Genomic DNA, 23,613 nt, shown 5'->3' with positions numbered 1-23,613 from the left:
GCTTCTGTATGATGATGTCAACACAAGGTATTGCAATTATTTCGATCCAGATCTGATTCTAGATTTGGTGCGACTTTGAAAAATGTTCCCATTATAAGAGATAGGAAGTGGATTGATCCAATAAATCACTAAGTATCAATGATATCAAGTTGGAATTAGATTTTTTTTACAGATCTGATTGTAATATGACCAAACATGGGCTATTTCTGTAATATAATAAATACACATAACTGGATGATAATAAATGGCATCTGGATACATTTCCCAAAGCTTTTCATTTGGCCGGTAAGCTACAGGGCCATTGGTCCTATTTTTTTTTTTTAAGAGTTAAATCATTTTTCCTTTTCAGTTTTCCTTGTCTGTCGTTGATATTGTTTTTTGTAGCTTTAAAGGTCCCATATCCTAACATTTATAATCGAGTTTCTGTGGGTCATTAAGAAGCATTAAGTCATTAAATAGATTTTGTGAAAATGAAGGCCTTAAATGGCATTAAAAAGCATTAAATTTGATGTCCAGAGGCATTACAAAAATTCAACACACTTGATAGGGAAAAAAGCATTGTTATTTACGATTTATTGTGATTATATAAAGATTTAATAATTTTGATCGTAAGTATAGTGTGATGATTGACAGGCGGAACCCTTTAGTTGGCTATTGTTTATGGTCAATACATGAAGTCACAACACCGGATACTTGGAATGCAACATAATGTGAGTGTGCTCATGCTGTGGCGAAAGAGCGGAGGGAATATTAGCTAATGTCGGAAAAATGGGAAAATGCAAGTTTCAACAGGAGTGATTGGGGGAGGAACTATTCAGAATCTGGTTAAAGCCTGTCAATGGTTAACTGTCATAAAACTATATGAAAAACTATCTGCAGTTGGACGTGGGCATTAAATGTGTTTAAAGTGGCATTAAAAAGGGCATTAAAATGCATTCAATTAGATTTGCTGATACCTGCAGAAACCCTGTATATCTATGCCATTTCTATGTGTGTATTTAAGACTTTTGTAATGGTTTTGACAAAGCAAAGAGTTTAGATTTGATTTTACTTTCACTCTCCGATTCTCTGCCATAAAGGGCCGATATCATCGGTGTCAGACAAACACCACTGCCCACTTTTCAGCAGCAAATGCTCTGATTGGCTAAATATGGATCAGCTCACAAGTAGGTTGGGATCACATTTTGACATAAAGCTACTGTAAACAAAGCAGTATGAAGTATAACCACAACCACAGTTTATACTCCTCATCCATGTCTACACTGACCCGACCGTTAGCATTAGCCATTAGTCCGCTCACTGCAGAAAAACACGAGCGGGAAATAAAACAACCCCAACCAAATTGTAACAAGTGTGCAAGTATAACTTTTATTGAAAGAATCATCAATATCATAATTTGTTTTACTTTTCTTTGAATCATTTGTTGTTACTTAAAAACAACTTAAATCTTTGCCTGAACAATACAAATAAACTCAACCAAACTGCTCCCTGAGACAATACTTTAATCATCTTGTTAAGTGTATATCAATAAAGTTTTGTTTGTTTTTTTTTTCAGATAAGCCAATTTTCGGTAACAAAGATGAACATTTTAACAGTATGAGCTCATTTTATGTATATCAGCAGAAATGTTGCATGTTTTTCTTTTTGCTCCAGTAAAATACTTATCCATCCCACAAACCTACACTCTTCGTCTAGTCAAGTGACTATGGTGGCCCAGAGGTGCAACAGCCCAAAAAATGTTCCACATAAGGAAAAAACAGGGAAGAGCCCAAAAATTTATCCACTATAAGAAAAAAAAGAGAACAGCCCAAAAAATGTTCCATTATTAGAAAAAAAGAGAACAGCCCAAAAAATTATCCACTATAAGAAAAACAAAACATCATCCACCTTTTCAATTGCAGGGGTCTCTAGCTTTAAAATTAAGGCCACCAGAAAAAATAAAAGCATAGGCTGAAAATTTTTAAGGCTTTCAGCTAATGTGGCTAATACTAAGGAAGTAAACCACCAAAAGTGGAGTTTGGTGCGATAAAAATAAAGTTATTTTAAAATAGTGGATAATTTTTTAAGCTGTTCTCTTTTTTTTCTTATAGTGGATAATTTTTTGGGCTGTTGTCTCTTTTTTTGTCTTATAGTGGATACTTTTTTGGGCTGTTCTCTTTTTTTCTCATAATGGATAATTTTTTGGGCTGTTCTATTTTTTTCTTATAGTGGATCATTTTTTGGGCTGTTCTATTTTTTTTCTTATAGTAGATAATTTTTTGGGCTGTTGTATCTTTTTTTTCTTATAGTGGATCATTTTTTGGGCTGTTCTATTTTTTTGTCTTGTAGTGGATGATTTTTTGGGCTGTTGCACCTCTGGGCCACCGTAAGTGCCAGATCATTATGGCAGTGGATTTGTTTTTCGTACGTCCCTAAAATGAGTCCAGGCTGCTCAGACACCAAAATATTAGTTCCACCTGCTGCACGTCCTATCTGAAGGAAAAAAAAAAAAAAAGCCATCCAGTTGGGGTAGTTGTTGAATGGAGTCGTCAGCATCATTTCAAGCTAATGCAGTTGTCTTTTCTGTCTGAACTCCCATCAAAAGGTACAAATCCACGTCATTTGTACTTGTATCCTCAACTCTGTCCCTTCAGTTTATCTTTGGTACTTAGTACGTGAGCAGCGAGCCTGTGCTTCTTAACTGGGTGGTCTGATTGATCACCTCAGCCGGCCTATAAATCAGTACCTCACCCCATTCAACCCATTAATCACCTTCGCCAACAAAGACAACCAGACAATTAAAGAAACATGGGTAGGCTTTAAAAAATATGCTCCTTTAATTGCCGAAGCAGTTTATTAGGGCAAGCTCAACTTAAGCCTCCATTAACCTGCAGATATAAAAAGCAAGTAGGGAAATGGAAGGAAGAGCTTTAGTTGGTCCTAAAGGGGGACTTTACATTCATTATATGCATTTACTCTGTGATTTCACTTGTTGTTGCCTTGAATACTATAGATTCTTTTTTGTTGAATTCATGGCCAATAAATACCAAGACAGGAAAGGGCTTTTTGATCTCCTACTTTTTCACAGTATTAACCTGCTGCAAAACGGTCTTGGTTATTTCATTAGAACTATGATTGGCATCGATTGATCACTGGATATTTTTCAAGCAGTAATTCTAAAATCTTTGGTTCTCAATTGTAAATATATGGTGATTTTCTAGTAGTGAGTTACTGATCTGATTGTCAGTTTGGTTTAAGAACACCACTTCTCTACAAAAAGAAACCACAATTCATACAAATCTCTGAGGGGAATTGTAGCCAGCAGGGTTCTTTGTTTTTTTTGACAGTTTACTGAAGAAATATTGAATCAGTTGTCATAATAATTGACATTTTAATGAACTATTCATTAGAAGCAATACTATTACTTTGACATTGTATTTTACTTCTGTTTCTTTTATTACATTTAAGTGTATATCTATGCTTCACTGGTGCCTGTTGTTTTTCAAGTATTTGTTTTGTTTCCACATTTATTATGTAATTTAATTTCTTCCCCAAAGGTGCTACACTTATCATCGGTTTGTTAAAAAACTAAAAACTACTGCACATATTTTCATTCATCTTGGCTTCAGGGCCTAATGAACCTAAGATGAACACAATGCATTATTTTAGAGGTGATTCACATTTATAAAACTGTGAGCCTCAATTTGTCTATACTATACTTTTTTTTTTTTTTTTTTTTTTTTTATATATTTGATTACCCTATCCAAAAGGGTATTCTGTTTGAGAGTCTGACAACTATAACTCATCAATGATATGTATGCTGATTAAGGGAATTAATCTGTTTTTCTGCATCCATGTGGAGAACTAATGAAATCCAAAAACACACAGTTTGCCTGTAGAGCAGTGATTACAGATGTGTTTTATAGTCTGTGTGCAGGGTTTACATCCCCTCTGCAATGTGGTTTTCATCTATGCATGCTTCTGAATGTATTTAATAGCGTTTTTTTTATGTCTCTGCATGTGGCAGCTGTGGCCAGACGTAGGGCATTTTAATTTTTCAGAATACCTGGATATATGTTATTTCAGGTGTTCCTCATATATAACGAGAATGGGGTAATAGGATAGATTTTTTTTTTTTTACCTATTTATTTTAGCTGCTTTTATTTGTATGTTTATAGTAGTTTTCATATATGATGGATGATGGAATGGCGCTTTTGGGATTATGTTGTACTTGTTACAGTGACAATAATGATATTCTATTCTATTCTATTCTATATGAGGGATTTTTCCTAAATTGAGGGAATTTTTCTAAATTGGGCACAACATCCCCTTAAATGTCAACTGATATCTGAGCCTGTTAATCTGCTGATGTCATGATCCTTCTTGAAAATATGACATTGACACAATATGACCTTATTAAATGAATGCTTGTTGAGCATCAAACCCATTGAAAGTTAATGATCAATTAAATTGTGGACTCTGGAACTACACTGATGAACTCCATCAACTTTTTTTATTTATTTTTTTATTTTTTTTATTTTTTTGAATTTAAGTTTTTATTGAACTTTTCAAAGGCCTGCTACATGGCAAACTTAATATGTTTCTCCATACTGGCAACAGGTAGTTTATGATTAATTAACTCTGGCAACAGACTCAACATATTTTTGGTCTCATAAACATAAAAGATCAGAGATAAAAGACAGGCAGCAAGAACTCTGTCAACTTTAACTTTTTACCTCTGCCAGGAGGTAATGTGATCGCTTTGCTTTGTGTGTTTGTGTGCATGCATGTTTGTTTGTTTGTTAGCAAGATAACCGAAAAAGTTATGGATGGATTTTCATGAAATTTTCAGGAAATGTTGATGCTGGCACAAGGAAGAAATGATTAAATTTCGATGGTGATCAGGGGTGGGGGGCACTGATCTGCCTTGGCGGAGGTCTGCGCTTTCCGAGTGCTTTTCTTGTCGAAACATTGTTTTGCTTCAAACTCATTTCCAGTTAAGAAGCCAAATGTTACCGATACTGATAAAGGTTTGTTTTTTTTTTTTTTTTTTTTTTTTTTTGGCCAAACTATATCTAATTCTACTCTTTTAATTTATCTTTACCTTCATATAGACTGTATAGATTGTATTAAAATAATTGGTAACCCCTTTGTAACATCACCCACTGGTTAATGAACTGATATGTACATGACAGAACCATCACCGTGTTGGTTGGATGAAAAGAAATGAGTGAATTTGAAGAAGAATGAGGGGTGTACTAGTAACAGTAATAATAAATACAATAGTTATTTTAGCAACTTCATAAATGTTAACACATATAGATAACAGTAAAGTTAAAGTTATACAAACAGCGCTATCTCATCTAATCAGTAGGCTGACAGACCGTATAATTTAATATGAATTAATGCTAACATCAGCTAATGCAGCTAAGTTATATTAGGTATTATTGAATCCTCTGATGACTTGTTGGTGTAACTTAATTAACGCAACTATAGCAGAGCTGCTTGTCTGGGAGAAAACATTTGTTTTATTTGGTAAAGAAGAGCTCAGAATATTCAACTCAACAACCAAGCTAATGCTAATAAAGCACAAACAGCACAGACACTAATGGAACTTGCCTTGTCATTTTGTTTTGATTGTACATGTGTTAACTTCAGATGTAAAGTTTTCTGTTTTAACATGTTAGTCTATGGAGATTTTGAAATCCACAGTGGAAGTTGATGTTACTACAGATTTTACTGATTATAAATCATCCCTGGTTTATATGCAGCCCCTGAAAACATAACTACTCAAAAACAGCGTAATATCTGTAATCGACACAAACTCCAGCAAACATCCATGTTTATATCCGTACAACAGGGTAACACATTAATGCAACAGAACATCGTCTGTGATGGAGTCTGTTCCCTATATGTATGATTGCTTTCATCAGGCATTACCTGGAAAAGAGGAGGAAAAAAAAAACAAAAACGGCTACTTGGAGGGTTAAAATTAACTCTTTGAAAATGCAGCATCACCTCCTCTGCCTTGATCTAAATCACAAATTGTCCATCGTGTGATCTGCATGAGAAAAGCAGGCCTGGGCTGATGTGGAGATGGCCTGCTCAGACCGGGCCTGCGGCTCTGATGAAAGCACCGCCACCTTTGATGTTATGACAAGGACTGATGAGTACTTCACACCGTGTCTTCTCTTGATCTCATACATTCGGTGTGTCTGCGTTGCGGTGTATATTTAGAAAGTAATTGTAAGCTCATACATAAAGTATCAACACACCTACACCTGAAGAACTCATTACCTGCACTTTGCACAGGCAGCAGAGTCACACTGTCCAACACAAGTGATTATCACACTTTGGAGGCTAATGTTAGTGCATTACATTCAATATTCTTTACCTTAAGAACATCAGTTGGAACTTGTGCACACAGAAACACTGTATCATGCTTTGAGTTTTTCACTGCAGTCACTTTGAGTCTCTTTCCATCCACAGCACCCGTCAGTGTCACCTTCTGCTCGACATTTTCAACCCAACAGAGCATGAGCTCACTGTCAGCGCCAAGAACAACCAGGACCTGGTTCTGCACGCCAGCGAGTGCCAGAGGTCAGTTTTCTTTCTCTGTACTTTCAGAAAATTTTGTATTATTCCGAAAAATGTCTAAGGTGATGCTCGTGGAAAGTAGATCAAGGGTGTCAAACATAGGGCCCACAGGCCAAAAACGGTCATCCAAAGGGTCCAGTCCAACCTGTTGGATGAAGTTGTGAAAGACAAAAATGACACTGAAGATATTAACAATCAATGATGTCAAAATAATGATAGTTCAGGTTCCACATACAGACCAGTTCAATCAGAGGTGGGTCAGACTAGTAAAATACTATCATAATAATCTATAAATAATGACAACTACAAACTTTTCTCCTTCTTTTAGCATAAACAAGTAGAAGGTTTACATTTACAAACTATTCTTTAACAAAATATGTGAATAACCAGAACAAATATGAACAACCTGAAATGTCTTAAGGGAAGTAAGTGGAATTTTACTAGTATTCTGCCTGTTATTAAATGTTTTGTGTCTTTGTGTGATCTTTAATTTGTAATGCACATGTGTAAATGATAAACTAAGCCATGATATTGTTAAAATTGCACTTATTTTTACTTTATTTTGAATTTGAGTCATAGTTGTTTATGTTATTCCCATTTTATAAAGGATAGTTTATAAACTTTTTTCACTTTAAAACATAAAGAAAAGTTTGGAGCTGACCATGTTAATAAGTTCCGTTATTATTTTACTGATCTGGCTTGCTTGAGATCATACTGAACTGTATGTGGCCCCAGAACTAAAATGAGTTTGACAGCCCTGGTTTAGATATTACAGTAAAAGAAACTGGTAGTAGTTTGTGTTATAGCCCACTTACCCTTTGATTCGGACACTTTCCTGCCTAAGACGAGCCTTAACTTAACATATTCATCTTTTACTTTCCAATCAGGTATCAAAATGTTGCAGAGGTGTAGCTGTTACAGTCAGAATGCGATAGTCTTTAGGTGTGATTCATATGTTTTGTGGTCTGAGAGGTGTTGAGTAGAACGGTTAATGAGTCTATATTGCGTAATGGATCAAAATAAACCCAGTACACTTATGATTCATTGTTTATATGAACTTAGGAAGTCTGGGTACAAAATCCAGTTCTGTTCAGCTGTTATTTTTGTCCCATCTCATCCCATACTATTCTAGCCAATCCTGTGCCATAACGCAGATAGAGTTTTAACTGAAGGGACAACTTGTACTGACAGAGTGTGTGAGGAGATGTTGAATCTATGGACTGTATATAATTAGTGGACAGAAGAACCATGACGACACCCGTTTGTTTCCAAACTGCTATTTTGAAGCCAGTAATTTTCCATATCCTCCCAGGAAAGTAAAAGGTTTGCCTTTTTTTTTATCAATAACTGTCTGGTTTAGGGCTGGGTATCATGGCCAATTTCCTTAATTGATTCAATTTTGATTCATAAGGTTCCGAATCGATTGATCACGATTCGATTTGATCCAATCCGATATCAATTTAATTCAGTATTAATCGATTGATTCAGATTCATTTAATGATACCAAAGCACAATTTTGAGCTGGAACCTGATTATTTGACTACCGCAGCCATGCAACACATCAATACTAGTATCAGTATTGACATTTGGGGGGGGGGGGGGGGGTAGTGGTCCGTGATTGTCGGAGTGGTGCAAAGTGAAAGTGAAACTGAAGATGCTTTACTATTCCTCTAACTCTCCGGGCCCATTCCACTGCTGTAAGGGCCCCCTTGCAATGCTGGGCCCCATGAATTTATGGTTCAATTTTGAGGCCGGGAGGATATCCTGTGGATGTGTTCTCCCCATCCTTCCTCCACGCCCCTCCTGTGCCAGAACCTTTCATAAGAGTCTGAATTAGGAATGGGCATTTCATTTCATCACAATCACTTTCATCAGATGACATTATGGTCATAGAATAAAGATTTTTTTTTTCTCCAAGGCGTAGAAGTGGCTGCTGGTCTTTATGTGCTGTGAGTAAATGGTTATTTCCTACTTGTTCAGCTGTGTGTCACAGATCGGCTTGTGAACCCGGTCCTGGATGACATTAGTAGAATATATGTAGACGTTCAGAGCTGCTGGGATTTGTTCCATTGTGTCTGATGGCTTCTGCTGAAAACAAGGCTAAATGTATTATTTAAGACAGGACGCGTAAACTAATCGATATTTTAATAATTCAAAGGCTATTTGGAATAGTCGTGGTGTGTCCTTTGTGTGAATGACATTTCACAGGGTTTTCCTCTTAATCAAGAAAACAGGGGCTTCACATTAGGCTAAAAATGCACTTCCTGTTCCTGACTTTGCTCTGGACGCAGACATACTTCCACATACATCATTGCGCTGTCTTTGGCTGTTTCTATTGATTACTTCATCCTGTCTCCTGTGCTCCCTCTCTCTCGTTCCACTAGAAAGTGGCAAATTATAATTCCTGTCATCGCTGTCTCTCCAATGCATCCGTTGCCGTGAGTAGATGTATACTGCTGGTGACTCATAGGCCTTTCTCCACAGGGGAGGAATGTTATTATACGAGGGGAATTAGGGGGTAGAAGAGGATCTTTTCAGACACAGCCAAACAGCTCATCACTCATGGCTCACTCCAAATAATCTTTTCTCTGCAGAAATTAGGTGTTAAAATCAACAAGCTTACCAGCATTTGTGACTGCCACTGTCCAAAGCAGAGATAACGCCTCAAAACTGATGAATTGCATTAAAAATATGCATATTTGGCAGTTTGTTTTGAAGTATTTTAAGGGATTTCTTTAAGCTAAACTGGGAAGCCAACGAAAGCTTCCCTCTGTGGCCCCTTAAGATATGACGTATTATTTACAACCTGTGTTATAAAAATAATTAGACCATAAATATCTGTCACTTTTATGAGTTTCCAGAAAGCAATATTTTAATCTAAAGGACCCTCTAGTGACCCCTTATTCTCTAAATGTTCTACTTGACATTATTATACCAACAGGTACTGATACAACTGAATGCAGAGTAGAGTCAACACCTAAATAAGAATAAATGTCTTAAATGAACGTTGTGTTTCAATGATTAATTAATAACAGAATTTTAAAATGAGATTGCAACATGTTATATTGTATATTATATTGTATTACATATTTATTTTTCTTTTCTACTCCTCTTCCATATTGTTTTCTGTTCTAATTCAGCATCTTAACTCTCTGGTATCACTTTAATGTAAGAGTCAATAAGCACATACATATCTACTAAAGAAAAAGACTATAAAGTATTAGAATTATTAATGTTTTCCCCTGACTTTTTTGGGTTCAATCTTTCATCTAACCTCAGTACAAATCAAAGATAGCAAACATTGAATCTTTTTTTAACCTTTTACATGTCAGTTTGATTACATGATAACTTTGTTTTGGTTTCTTTTTTTATTAAAAATAAACAATTTTTTTTTTTTTTTCTTTTTTTCCCATTTTTTTTAAAATTGAGTTTCCTTCATACTGATAAACCAATGCAATATGTACAATAGGAATGGTGCATTTTTTTTTTTTGTAGACATATAAATTAACAGATGAACAAAATAACACTTAGGACATTTCAAATGTCACAAATTAAAACAATAAAAGGTTTTAATGGGACTTAATGGGATATCTAGTGTATTTAATTGCTATATTGTGCAAAAACTAATAGTGTCTGGAAGTCCATGTTCATTTTTGACATATCTAAGACTGGTGTGTACAGAAATAATGCTCCCAGACCCCCAGCATTTTTTCAAATAAGTAGTTTCTTGTGTTCATTTTAATAAATACATTGATATCATGTAATTAAACTGGCATTTTAAGAGTTAAATTAATGAAAACTTTTCATGTTGGGTCATTTTTAACTAGAACAGAAATAATAATCTAATATTTTTTTGTAGCAGACATATATGTATTTAATGGCTCTGAGGTGTTAAATCAGTACACAGTGTATTAATAAACCATTCAATAAAATTTCATTTCATTTCTAAAAATTTTCAATTAAAAAAAAACTTACAAAAAAAGCATATAATGTACAATAAATTAGGCAAACATATGGCCAAATCAAGTGAAATTTCCATCCTAATGGACAGAAATGTCCAGAGTAATACCAGAGTAATAAAAATATCACAACTTTGCAGTCATTATAATTAATATCATCGCCACTTTTTCAACTTTTCCTACTAATTCTAACTTCACCAAAACATAATTTATGCATGAATTCCATTAAGTTTGAAGATCTGAGTCGTTCTGTTGGGAAATGCCAACTTTTTTACATCAGTGTCACAAAGATTACACACATAAAACAATCCACATGAGCCCTGTGATTCTCTTTTAGCATATTAAACACACTGACTTTGAAGTGACTCTTGTGATGAAACATTCAGATGTCCATCCATGGTTGAAAAGATTACATTCATTGTCAACTTTTCCCTTTTTTGAATTGTCCATCCCAACTCTGACTAAATACCCTCAGTTTATCTTTTGAGACGCTTATTTATTTATTAATTTTGAGAATGGTGTGGGTCGGGTTAAGATAGTTCATAGGCCAGTTGCATTCGGTGGTGCTCCATGAAATCCTGCATTAAATCATTAACATTATTTGTTTATTTATATATGTATGGGGCGACACGGTGGTGCAGTGGTTAGCACTCGTGCCTCACAGCAAGAAGGTCCTGGGTTCGATTCCAACACCAGTCGACGGGCTGTGGGACCTTTCTGTGTGGAGTTTGCATGCTTTCCCCGTGTCTGCATGGGTTCTCTCCGGGTACTCCGGCTTCCTCCCACCATCCAAAGACATGCACTGATAGGTTAATCTAAATTGCCCGTAGGTGTGAATGTGAGAGTGATTGTTTGTCTCTATATGTTCAGCCCTGCGATGAACTGGCGACTTGTCCAGGGTGTACCCCGCCTTCCCCCCTATGTAGCTGGGATAGGCTCCAAGCGACCCCCGTGACCCTAGTGAGGATAAAGCGGGTTCAGAAAAATGAATGAATGATGATGATATATATATATGTATGTATGTATGTATGTATGTATGCATGTATGTATGTATTTATGTATATATGTATGTATGTTGTTATTTATTTATTTAGACAGGGACAATGCACAATATACATTAACCTTAAAAAGGAGAGATGTACTGTGCCAGGTTGTAGCACTAGTGCTAATTTCTACCTGTAGTCCCTGGGCAGGCTGATGATATCATTAAAAAAACAGACATTAATAAAAACTAAAAAATACAATAAGATGTAAAAAATGCATTTCTGTAACTCCATCTATAAAAAAATTTCAGTTGCATCCAACCATTCACTCTTATTCATCCCACTGCCGTCTGTCACACACACTCTAAGCGCGTATGTATTTATTTATTTATTTTTTGGGGGGGGTATTTTAATTCTAGGTCAAACTATCTGTTATCAATATTTTAAACCCTCAAATCATTACCCATCCTTTCCCCATCTCTCACCAATAGAAGTATATGAGTAAATGTTATTGACTATATATTTTATCGGACCTTATGTAGTGGTTAGGATGTATATTGTTTTAATTCTATAATTGATTTCAAACACCCAGCTTTCCTAAACTATAATATGACATGACAGAACGCACCTCTGAGGCAAAATGTGTCAGGTCTGGTAACAGCTGCAGATGTGTGTATGTATATATATATATATATATGTGTGTGTGTGTGTGTGTGTGTGTGTACATATATATATAAGACATGTAAGGCTATATATATATATATATATATATATATATATATATATATATATATATATATATATATAAATATAGCCTTACATGTCTTTTTCCCCTTTGACTGACATTCCCAGTAGACACTGTTGTCTTTGACTGTAGTGCTTCCATCCAGAGTTCTCTTGAAGCCTGACAAACGCATGAATTCATTATGTGGAGATTAGCTCAGATCCAGCATATTGATTCTCTTCACAGCACACAGTATTTCTGAATCCGCCCCTTAGGCAGAGAACAGTGGATGCAGCCTCTCTGTCGCCCGGATCAGATTTGGCAACACGCTGATCGTTTCCTTTGACACGCACCCAGCGCACACACAGATTATTTCTGAGCGGCGTAGGGTTTTTACATACTGGGATGAACAAGGCCACAGACTCGTCGATCTCCGTCTGCGGGACCATATTGCGCTTGTCTTTTCAGACTCCACCTCCCTCGACATCAGATGGCCCTGTCATTTCACATTTCTGTCCTGTTCTATGATGAATGAGATGTCAGGCGCAAGATGTTTTCTGGAGTCTTCATCCAGGACTTGTGAAGTTAAAGCTTCAATCCGACAGTCGCAAAAATGACTCTGTCAATCATATACACTTTCCTCCCGCAACAAACAGTTTATAATTGTTTCAGCTGGGCCGTTCTGTATGGACACAAATAGAAGACAAAGAAAAAGCAGCCGTGCATGGAGCCGGAATGGTAGATTTAATATTTTTTAGGTATGTATCGATACGGACCAAAACACCGGGACAGCGACAGGGAGCTGCTCTCATCTTCTAGTATTGCCACATTTTTTTGCCGGAGACATTTATTGAACGCTGTGACTGTAAAACAAAAGGCCTTGTCGGCTGTGTTTGAGCAGTAAGTTGAGTTTTTGGAGTGTGTTTTTGCTCCCTGTGAAGTGGGCAGACACTGAGAAGGGGGCAGTGGGGTGAGCGACGGAGAGCTGCTTTCATCTTCTCATATCATTCATAGACATGTATTTTACAAGGTCTTTATCCCCTTGATGGTGAATGAAAAATTGTGAAGCACCTCAGAATGTGAATAGCCACTTTGATGTTTGGGAGCCCTACAAGGTTTCCAAAGACCACCGAGACAGTCATAGAGAAAGTTTTAGATTCGGTCTTTATTTGGCTTGAAGAGAGCAGAGAACAGAAAGAAGAGGATGTGCAGAGATGTCTTTCCTTTGCTTCGTGCATCTTCCAGGTACCTTGAAATTTTAAAGTTTACAGTTCACCATCAAGAGTTTTAATTTTACACCAAAGTATTTCATCCAGTATTGACCTTTAGGCCCAATCCTAATTCACCCTTTAGCCCTGCCCCTTACCCCTACCCCATGGCCCTTGCACCTGACATGACCCCTTAAAACGGAGCTGCAAGGGGTAGGGGTTGAAACATTCCCCTATGAAATGGGACAACCCTTCGCGACCTGTTATGTCATCAGCAGTCATTGATGCCACCATTAACAGATGCGACAACTTTGTTTCCAAAAGTATTCCCCATGTCGTCAGTAGCTCTAACCGTCTCTGTTGCATGGGCTTTAGTCGTCTTTTTGCGGCTATCAACTATAAACCGCTGAAATGTGATCTATAAAACATTGAAACGGCATTAAACGGTCAATCAAATGATGAAGTTGCTTACGAACAAAATTTGTACATTTGTGTGTTTCTTTCATCACACTGCTGCACTTCTTGGCTGTGTTTACCTCCATCTTGCCAATGATTTGAACAGAATTATGGGAAAGGCTAATGACGTTCATTTTTTGTCTTCTGTTGATGTAATAATGCTGTTTTCTTTTTTTTTTTTTTTGTTCAGACAAGGTATAGTTTTTAGATGTTACCTACTTGACAGTTTCAACTGTGACTCCAGTCTTCCTCAGAAGCGTCATCTGACGTGCTGCTGACGTGTCATTTATCAGCTGGTCAGCTCGACGGACCAATCAGAGCCTCAAAAGGATAAAGCAGAACAGGAGAACCTAGAATCAGCCATCACAGACCACTGCAGAAGACACAGCCACATCATGGACTGGGACAAGGGTACAATCATAACATCTGAAACAAACAAACTCAAACGTTGGATCAAGGAAGCAATAGAGATCAGGAAGCGGGCGAGCGGCACCATCAACCGGGATGAGGGGGCATACACTCTCTCGCACACCTGGGATTCTCTCCTCCAGAGACCACCCAAGGTGGAGGAGGCACGGTCAGCTCGACGGGCTCTGATTGGTCCATCGAGCCGACCAGCTGATAAATGGCACGTCAGCAGCACGTCGGATGACGCTTCTGAGGAAGACTGGAGTCACAGTTGAAACTGTCAAGCAGGTAACATGTAAAAACTATACCTTGTCTGAACAAAAGAAAAAAAGAAAACAGTAGAATTATGGGAAATTTCTCCTACCCCTCCATTTGTAGTGTGGTCCTGAAATATCTCCATTTTGAGGGCTATACAGCCCACCGCCTTAGCCCTTCCCCTCTGTCTAATTGAGGACAACACTACCCCTTCATGTGTACGTGCAAAACTGAGGGGTAGGGTTAAGGGAGGGGGGCAGGGGGTGAATTGGGATTCAGCCTTAGATAAGTCACCTCCCAAGAACATCCACTGTCCAATCCTACGTTAGTCACTGTGTCTAAGAACAAGAGGCCCGCCGAGCTTTCAGAACAATAAAATATTAAAACAGTGTTACAAAGCTAGACAGTTTAGAACATGGGGTTGTATTTTTCACCTTTCCAAAAACCAGAGATGTCAGCTGCGGATGAAACAATATGGAGGAGCTTATTCACAGTGAAATCTATCAATGTAACTTCTTATATTCAGAGTGACGTAGGTAACTCACTGACCATGGACATATATGAGCAGATTAAGAAATAATATATTGTGTTTTTCATTTTTTTTTCTAAGATTCTCCATTATTTTGATGTTATAATATCTATATCAGGGGTCAGCAACCCGTGGTTCTTTCATCCCTCTGCTGCGGCTCCCATGTGGCTTTGGGAAAATGAATAATTTTTAATTTAAATAAATTTTATTATAGTTAGTTTAGTCAGTTAATGTCATTCTAAATTTGAAGATTATGGTGATCTTGTAACATTAAAATAAATTGTTAATTTTTTTGTCGCTCAATAAAATAATGGCCAAAGGTTTAAATCACCATCAGTTCCATTAGTGGACGAGGGTAAAGCTCATGTTCTGTTCTCCTGCTGTACAACAGTCCAGTGTCTGTCCACAGGGGAGGGGCTAAAAGTCTTTGCCGCAGGTCCGGAAGATATGAAAACTTTCCTGGGCAGCAATTTCATGAATGCAACACGGTATAGTATTTTTAGCGTACCGGCCGTTAAGCTGTAAGCTATTGTTGTCATGCGGCCTCCGGCGTCGTCGTCTGTCATTGTCTGTCGTCCGTTACAAAACTTTCAATCGTCCTCTTCTCTGAAACTACAATTCCCATTGACTTCAAACTTGGTATACAGCTTCTTTATGATGATGTCAACAAAAGTTAGTGAAATTATTTGGATCCAGATCTGATTCTGGATTTGGTGCGACTTTGAAAAATTTCCTCATTAGAAGAGATAGGAAGTGCCGGTAAGCTACAGGGCCATTGGTCCTATTTTTTATACATAGCATAAAGGTAAAAAAACGATGTATGCGATGTTATGTTCATTTTAGTTGTCGAAAGAGTTTTGTGACTCCTGGTGTTTTCTTTTCTGAGGGAAACAGGTCCAAATGGCTCTTTGAGTTTTTAAGGTTGCCAACCCCTGGTCTAAATGGTCAGATATGCATTAGATTTGTTGTTTTTTTTTTTGTTTTATCAAACATAATAGGTCACCATAATACTGAACCATCTCTGTTTACTACGAACTGCAGCCCTCAAATGTATGTGTCAGTTCTTTCCGTCTACTTATCTCTGATATTTCAAAAGTGCTCTGAAATAACTACAATTTGCTGTTGAAAACACACTGAAAACACAGTACGCACTGTTTCTGACTGTTTTCCATTCAAACTCCTTCCAAAAGTAGCTAAAGCTTGCTCAGCAGGTTGCTGGATGATATCATGTGCCAATTATGTATTATTTTATATATTGTATATTCAAGACATTGCCATGAAACTATGATGATAATAGCTTTATATGTATTTGATGCGTTTGACTGAAGAAAGACAAAGAGCCAATAATGATTCTACTACGGTCGCGTAAAAAATTATTAGACCATCAAAAGTCATCAAAAACAATGGTTATGCAATCGAGTACTAATTCCTATGTGTATCATGTGACTAAAACAGACAGAAAAGAAAACATGGAATGCCTAAAAGCACTAAATTTTGTCAGTACAATGCCATAGATACTAGTGTAAGAACTGAAGTGATTTTGGTTATTATCAAGAAAACATGGAAAATGGATAGATATCAGCTGTTAAATTAAACTCTCATGAGCTATTTTTGTTGTTATCATTATATTTGTTCAAACAAATGTACCTTTAGTTGTACTAGGCATTAAAATGAACAAGAAATTGAAGAAAACAAGGGTGGTCTAATAATTTTTTCTGACTGTATATTCTGAAAAAGCAAAAGGAGGAGTTACCTGGTTAAAAGAAAAGGTGTTCAGTGATTTGTTATTGAGGTACATTACTTCACAGCTCATTCACATGTCCATCTGGTTGCTTTTTTCTCTCTGTTTGGGCCTTTTAAAAGACCTTTACATGTTAAGATCTGTGTGGACAGAAAATTAAGAAATAAGGAAACCAAGGTGTCATATTCCAACTCATGGATGGCTATGTGCTTTGTCTATAGAACCTATAGCTAAAACATCAGTAATAGGGGGGTAAGTTAGTGTTTTCCTGGCAATAGATCACAGACAACACTGACTCATGTACTGGTGTTGAGACAGGAAGTGACAGAGAAAAAAATGAACTTAAAAAATCCAAACAACCACTTTTAAGTTAACTTCACTGCTTCACAGCTTCATGACAGACTCTGCGTCAGAGATAATGGTTTGTGTGAGTGTTTTTAACAGTTTGGGATCATTTTTTTGTTCTAGTTGTTACAGAGCAAGTAAAAAGCAAACAGAATTATTCTAAAGTTGTAATACTGCTGAAAGTCTCTGGGTTTTTAGTTCCAAAAAGCCCTGACTTCTTTGACTTACATTAAGTTAATATTTTTATTTATTTATTTTTCTTTTTCCAGGAGTTATTCTGGTGTCATCTGTTTTATCTGGACCTTCAAATAAATTATCTCGTGGTTCATAATGATGGTAATTGTTTCCTCCATGAACCAGATCTCAGGTCAAATAGAAGCTTTGATGGCTGCCATGTCAGGTTTTGATTGACAGGTCTGTATGACAGCTCGCTCACCAGAGTCAGACTTTCAGAGTATTGCTTTATTTAATAAATCACATTTTTCCCTGGCAGACAGATTGACAGTAGTTGTCGGTAATAGGTTCCACTAACACGACTGTAAAATGACAACGTTGCACAATGCTTGATGAAATTTATGGGTTTACTGAATCAGTGAGCTATTCCCAAACATTAAATCACAGCTGACCCCTTGGGACTTTTGTCCAAATATGGTCACTTCTGGCTCCAAAAACCAAAATCGTGATGACTGAATTACAACTTCTGGCTTCAGAAGTGACAATCAGAAACAGGTGTCATCAGATTTCCTCCATCCTCTGATTGTATACAGTCTGTGATAGAGAAATATTTAATAAAATGAAGGTTGTTTGGACAGAATTTAGGAAATTATCTACATTAGTGAGACCAAGGGATAAATACTGCTGCTTTCACTGAATACAGCAGTATTTAATCAGTGTAGAAAACCTGATACTAAGAAACACTTATTTTCTTTTAAGAAGTTGAAATATGCTCTAAAACGTTTGTCACTAGACGGCTTAACAAAAAAAATAGGACCAATGCCCCTGTAGCTTACCGGCCAAATTAAAAGCTCTGGGAAATGTATCCAGATGCCATTTATTATCACCCAGTTATGTGTATTTATTATATTACAGAAATATCCCATGTTTTGGTCATATTCCAATCAGATCTGTAAAAAAATCTAATTCCAACTTGATATCATTGATACTTACTGGTTTATTGCAACGATCCACTTCCTATCTCTTATAATGGGGAAATTTTTCAAAGTCGCACCTAATCCAGAATCAGATCCAGATCCAAATAATTTCACTAACTTTTGTCGACTTCATCATAAAGAAGCTGTATACCAAGTTTGAAGTCAATCAGAATTGTAGTTTCAGAGAAGAAGACGATTGAAATTTTTGTATCGGATGACAGACAACAACGACAGATGCCGCATGACGACAATAGCTTACAGTCTGTCGGCCGGTAAGCTAAAAAGAAAAAGAAAAAATAATGTCTATGTAGGGGTATTAACCCTTTATATGACACTCATAGAAGTACTCTGAAATTAAAAATTTCAACCTTAGTGTGTTATTGGAGAACATAACAAGACTTTATTACTTTTGTGAAATTTTTCAACAATTTTTATTGTTATATAGAAAATCATGGTCAATGAGGTTACCATATTTGGTTTCCTACCCATAAGTGGCAAAAAATAAACTAATTAAAAACAAAACAAAACTGAGAAGTATATATATAAAAATACAAGAAAATACATGTAAGGTGAAAGGAACATGTATTTTAGAACATTAGAACATCACTTTTAGAACATTAGACCAACATAAGTGCTGCTCCAGACCCCTGTCCACATCCACACTATCTCTTTGAACATCATTCCTTACATTAGTACCTTTACTTCATGGTACCTAACAAAGCAGGTACACTCACTGTTCATGCAGAGGTGGACCTTACAGACCCTGGAGACCACATTGGACCTGAGATTGTTGACACACTGTCCTCACTAGACGCTTTTCCTTTGACCCTCAAATTCCACAAATATAACATGCACATAAAAATGTACCTAATGGAAAAACAATTTCACCAAAACTCTAATTTTTCCATAAAAAATTTTTGCACTGGCAAGAGGTGGTTTTTCAGGCGTAGCTCAATTGGTATATCACGCAAAACTGCTACGGAAAAACCTTTTTCCGCAGCTAGAGTCACATGAATTACAAAAAACGACAGATGTTGACGGACATTAGAACAAGCGAAGAAGAAGAGTTTTAAAAGAAACATGGCACGGTATGCGTGGACACACCAGGAACCCAAATAATTTTTAAATTTAGTAGGGGATAGAGAAGTAACATGTAATAATAATGAATATATCTGTAAATCAATATATTTACGTTCGTTGCCATGTTTATGGGATGACTTCTCGTGTCATCTTGCGATAATAAATAAACAAATCATCGCATTTGTGAATTAATGGAAAAGCTGACATTACGCACTCCGTTTTTTTACATTTAGTAAATATCGGTAAAGTTTTCTGTATATGTCTAATGGAAAAGCAACTAATCTAACTGTTGCTGTAACTGTCGTGAAATATATGCAGAAATGACCAAAAATAGTCACTTGCCTGATAAAGGGTTAACAGTCACCAAATCTAGGGAGAAAATGATAAGTTGGCAACACTGGACAGAAGCAACAGTAACCAAGTGGTGAAGGACTTAACAAAGGATCCGTTTAGACAATATAATACAACATTTCCTTCATTATTCAGTACACTTTAGGATCAACATTAAGTCCGATCCCTGGAAAATGACTCCTCTGTGGCTGCTTTTCAACCACCATAAGCTAAGAAAAATGATCAGGCTCTAATGGTCACTGCTTTGCATAAACAGCTTGCAAATTAGTAGCACTCTCCTCGCTTACTTTTTATCCGTTCATATGAGACGAAAAAGGGATGATCCTGTGTAACAGCAGACAGCTATGACCTTTTCTCAGACTGAATCTTTGATCTAATGAGCATATACCGATGAGACTGAGCAAATGAAAATTTCTGCTGTACGTGTGAAATAAAAATAAGAACCGCTGTCCAGAATGTCAAGATGAAAAGTCATGTGCATAAAACATATTTTTAAGCTTTGTACTTATTTTATTATTATTTTTATAGGATTGGTTTCGTACAAGTGTTTGAACAGTTACTATAAGAATTGAAGTGCGTAGTTGTATAAATAGGAGCAGTGAGAACATCTACTCCACTTGAATCCCTCATGGTGTGATGTCTCGGTGCCAGTCCTCAGCGTCGTCCAACAGATCTTACATCACTATTCATTCAATCATTTCTTTCATGAAGTTCATAAGGCTGCTGTTTCAGGCCCTCCCTTGTCCTTATGGCTCATTTCTCCCTGGTTGTTAATGCAGATCACATTGCATGTTCAGAATTCCTTTAAAGGAGCCACATCTGTGACAGAACATCAGCATTAGATTTTCACTCAAGGTCCACTTTTTAGGTTTTCAAAGCTTTATAATCACACGCCACTGTTTTCCTCAGGATATCTTTACTGTTTATTGGTTACATTATCCGCTTTCAAGGCCATGATGAGGAGCTTCACGTCTAAAATTATCTGTTTTTGTTTTTTTTCACTTGCACTAAAGAAGATGGTAATATAAACTATTAACAATAATGATAATGAAGTGGTTTATTACCCCACCCTGAAGGGGAGGCAAGGGGTAGTCTTTTTGGTTTGGTTTGTTTCTTTCTTTCTTTGTTAATACTTTAGCAGCAAAACTATTGGTTGAATTCATACCAAATAGGGTTTATAGATTGCCAGTGACCTAGAAAAGATGTGATTATATTTTGGGAAAAGTAGGTCAAAGTTTAAAAATTTGTATGATTTTTAATTTTTTTAAATTTTTTTCCCCCCCATTTTCTTATAACGGATGAAATTTTATAGTATAGTATAGTATAGTATAGTCTATTGTAGCAAAACTATTGCTTGAATTCATACCAAATTTGGTGTATAGATTGCCAGTGACCCAGAATACATCTGATTACATTTTGGGAAAAGTAGGTCAAAGTTCCAATTCTTCATGAATTTTTAAAATCTTCTTCTTTCTTTCATTTACTTATAACATCAAATTTGTTTCAATTTACTTCAAACTTGGCACATATATTGAGGCAATTGATATGCTGATATCAGCCCATGCATAGACATGATGACATCAGCTGGATCGATGTCAAAATAAGTTACAATATGTATTAGAGGCGGGGTTTGTTGTGCCTCGAACCACTTGTTTTGTTTTTGTTTGTTTTTCACACAACAGAAAAAAACTACCTTTAAAAATTTCTATGGTAAAATATATAAACACTCATGTCATAAAATAAATGAAACACTATCTATAGAAAATTAAACTCGAGGGTAACTTCAACAAAAAAAAAGAGTGTTTTTGGATGGTTTTCTTTCCCTTGCAAAAAAAAAAAAAAAAAAGCCAATTTCATATTTGTTGGCTTTTGAATTACTGTAGAAAACAAACTATTTGTAAAACAAAAGTTCAAGACTCTTGCAAATATTTTGTTTGACAAGATAATCACTTCCTATTGAACTTGCAGTTTGGTGCTTGGTTTTTTTTAAAAGCTGTGTGTTTATCTTCAGGCTTTTGTTTTCTGGAGTAAAACAACAAAACAGCACTGGCATAAGTATTTATAGAAGAATACTAGAAGTTTCACCTCTGAGACCTGAAGTTCAGGAGATTATCTTTAGTAACACACTCTGAAAAAACTAAAAGTTGCAGGGAAAAGCCTCAAATAACCTCTGTTGTATTGGAGTGTATACACAAATCTCAGACAAATTGTACCAATTAAAACTTGCACCAGTGAAGCCATTATAATAATAACTATTTACATGCTTAGATAGCCTTGGAGTCTGCCAACAATGACAGTATTTTTGCAAGCTCTTTTCTCCCCATTGCAGTGTTAACACTTTAAACCCCTACCAGGTAAGTTGAACCCATAAAGACCCAGTGCTACTTTTGTGGCAGTTCCCAAATGATTTTTTCTTTATATTTAACAGTTTTTAAGTGATTTATCACTATTTATGATCATATTATCTTCTGTATTTTGCATTTTTCAGTGTAAATTATGTATTTTCATATTTAATTTAATTCACTGATGATGTAGATATTCATGAAAACTAAATTCAATGGTTTTTATATCAGAAACAGAAAATCATTTAAGACAAGACTTTTTCAGCAAAGATATCAATAACTGAATGTAAAAAACAGCTGTGTGCATCCACTGTCATTTATCAAACTCGATGACGGTGTTTCCACATTCACTACACTGGAAATAATCAAAATCTTACCATGTGTATTTTTCCCATTTCTAGTCAAAATATCTCATTATACTTAAAATAAGACATAATCACCTAAAGAGTAACTTTTCAGTGAGATATAATTACTTATTTTTAGACAATAGATCTTGAAAATTTTATTTCAAGAAATTGCTTAATTCAAGAAAAAAAAAAATCTTCAATGGAACAAGTGAAAATTATCTTGGTAAGATTTCTTGAAATAAGATTTTCAAGATCTGTTGTCTAAAAATAAGTTCTTATTCTCACTGAAAAGTTACTCTTTAGGTGATTATGTCTTATTTTAAGTGTGATGAGACATTTTCACTAGAAATGAGAAAAATACACTTGGTAAGATTTAGATTTTTTCCAGTGTACGGAGCCTCTGAATGTCCAAACGGGTCATATGTGATTATGAATTAAAGCTGAGAAACTGTATTTTACCTCAGTTGTTTGTGTTGATAGGATCAGTGGATCAACAGGTTTTAAACAGTTTAGATTGGTAAATGCTTTTGGTCACCGGTGGCTGTTTGGTTCTTTATGGGTTAAGATTTATATTTGAGCCATGTTTTAACACGTCGTTCAGATTATGTTTTAGCTACCTGTTCAATGCAGAAATGAAAAATATGTCCACTTTTCCTTCCATTTCTTCTGCTATAACCCTCATCCTAACCTTCAACAAAACGATAAACATTTGATTTACTGGTGGCTTGTGTCATCCAGTGCTTTTCTTTGCCAGCAGCAAGTCGCTCTTAGACCTTTTTGATTCCATCCCCTCACTTTTCCCTTTTCCCATGGGGATTCCAACTGGTTTATGAGGGGCTTACAACCCATCACAGCCTCAGCCACTGGGCGTTAACTAGTTTCCACCTCTGTCCCCGCTTTATCATTCAGCGGGGCCAGCTCTGTTATGCCCTGCAGCGGACCACGGACTTAGCATCCACTGCAGCGCTTTCTCATTTAAAGCCGCGTCGCTTTCTTCATTCGCGATGCCTTTTGGCGCTGCCGGATCGGCGTGCACGGGGGCAGACACGCCTCATTGCACGAGCTTTTCAAACAAAGCTTGTTTCCATGGAGACCACCTTTCCCCTTCTTGAGTTTTTTTTTTTTTTTTTTTTTTTTTATGGCGACAGAGAACATGAT

At 36.3% G+C, this 23,613-nt stretch overlaps 1 protein-coding gene across 5 annotated transcripts in view; it reads left to right on the top strand.

Annotated features, from left to right (window-relative positions):
* Positions 1 to 23,613, top strand: part of trappc9 (trafficking protein particle complex subunit 9) — a 374,675-nt gene that overhangs the window by 201,301 nt on the left and 149,761 nt on the right. For all 5 annotated transcript variants that reach the window (XR_003936606.1, XM_030147332.1, XM_030147331.1 and 2 more), the window contains one exon: positions 6,469 to 6,579. Coding sequence is in view for 4 of the 5 variants with exons in the window: in XM_030147332.1 (XP_030003192.1) it covers positions 6,469 to 6,579 (111 nt within the window). In the remaining variant the exon portion in view is untranslated. The remainder of the gene's footprint in view (positions 1 to 6,468; positions 6,580 to 23,613) is intronic.

This window comes from Sphaeramia orbicularis, chromosome 11 (assembly GCF_902148855.1).
Source record: "Sphaeramia orbicularis chromosome 11, fSphaOr1.1, whole genome shotgun sequence".
Taxonomy (NCBI): domain Eukaryota; kingdom Metazoa; phylum Chordata; class Actinopteri; order Kurtiformes; family Apogonidae; genus Sphaeramia; species Sphaeramia orbicularis.
Note: the sequence above shows the minus strand (reverse complement) of the source record. Positions and strands in the feature narration are given on the sequence as shown.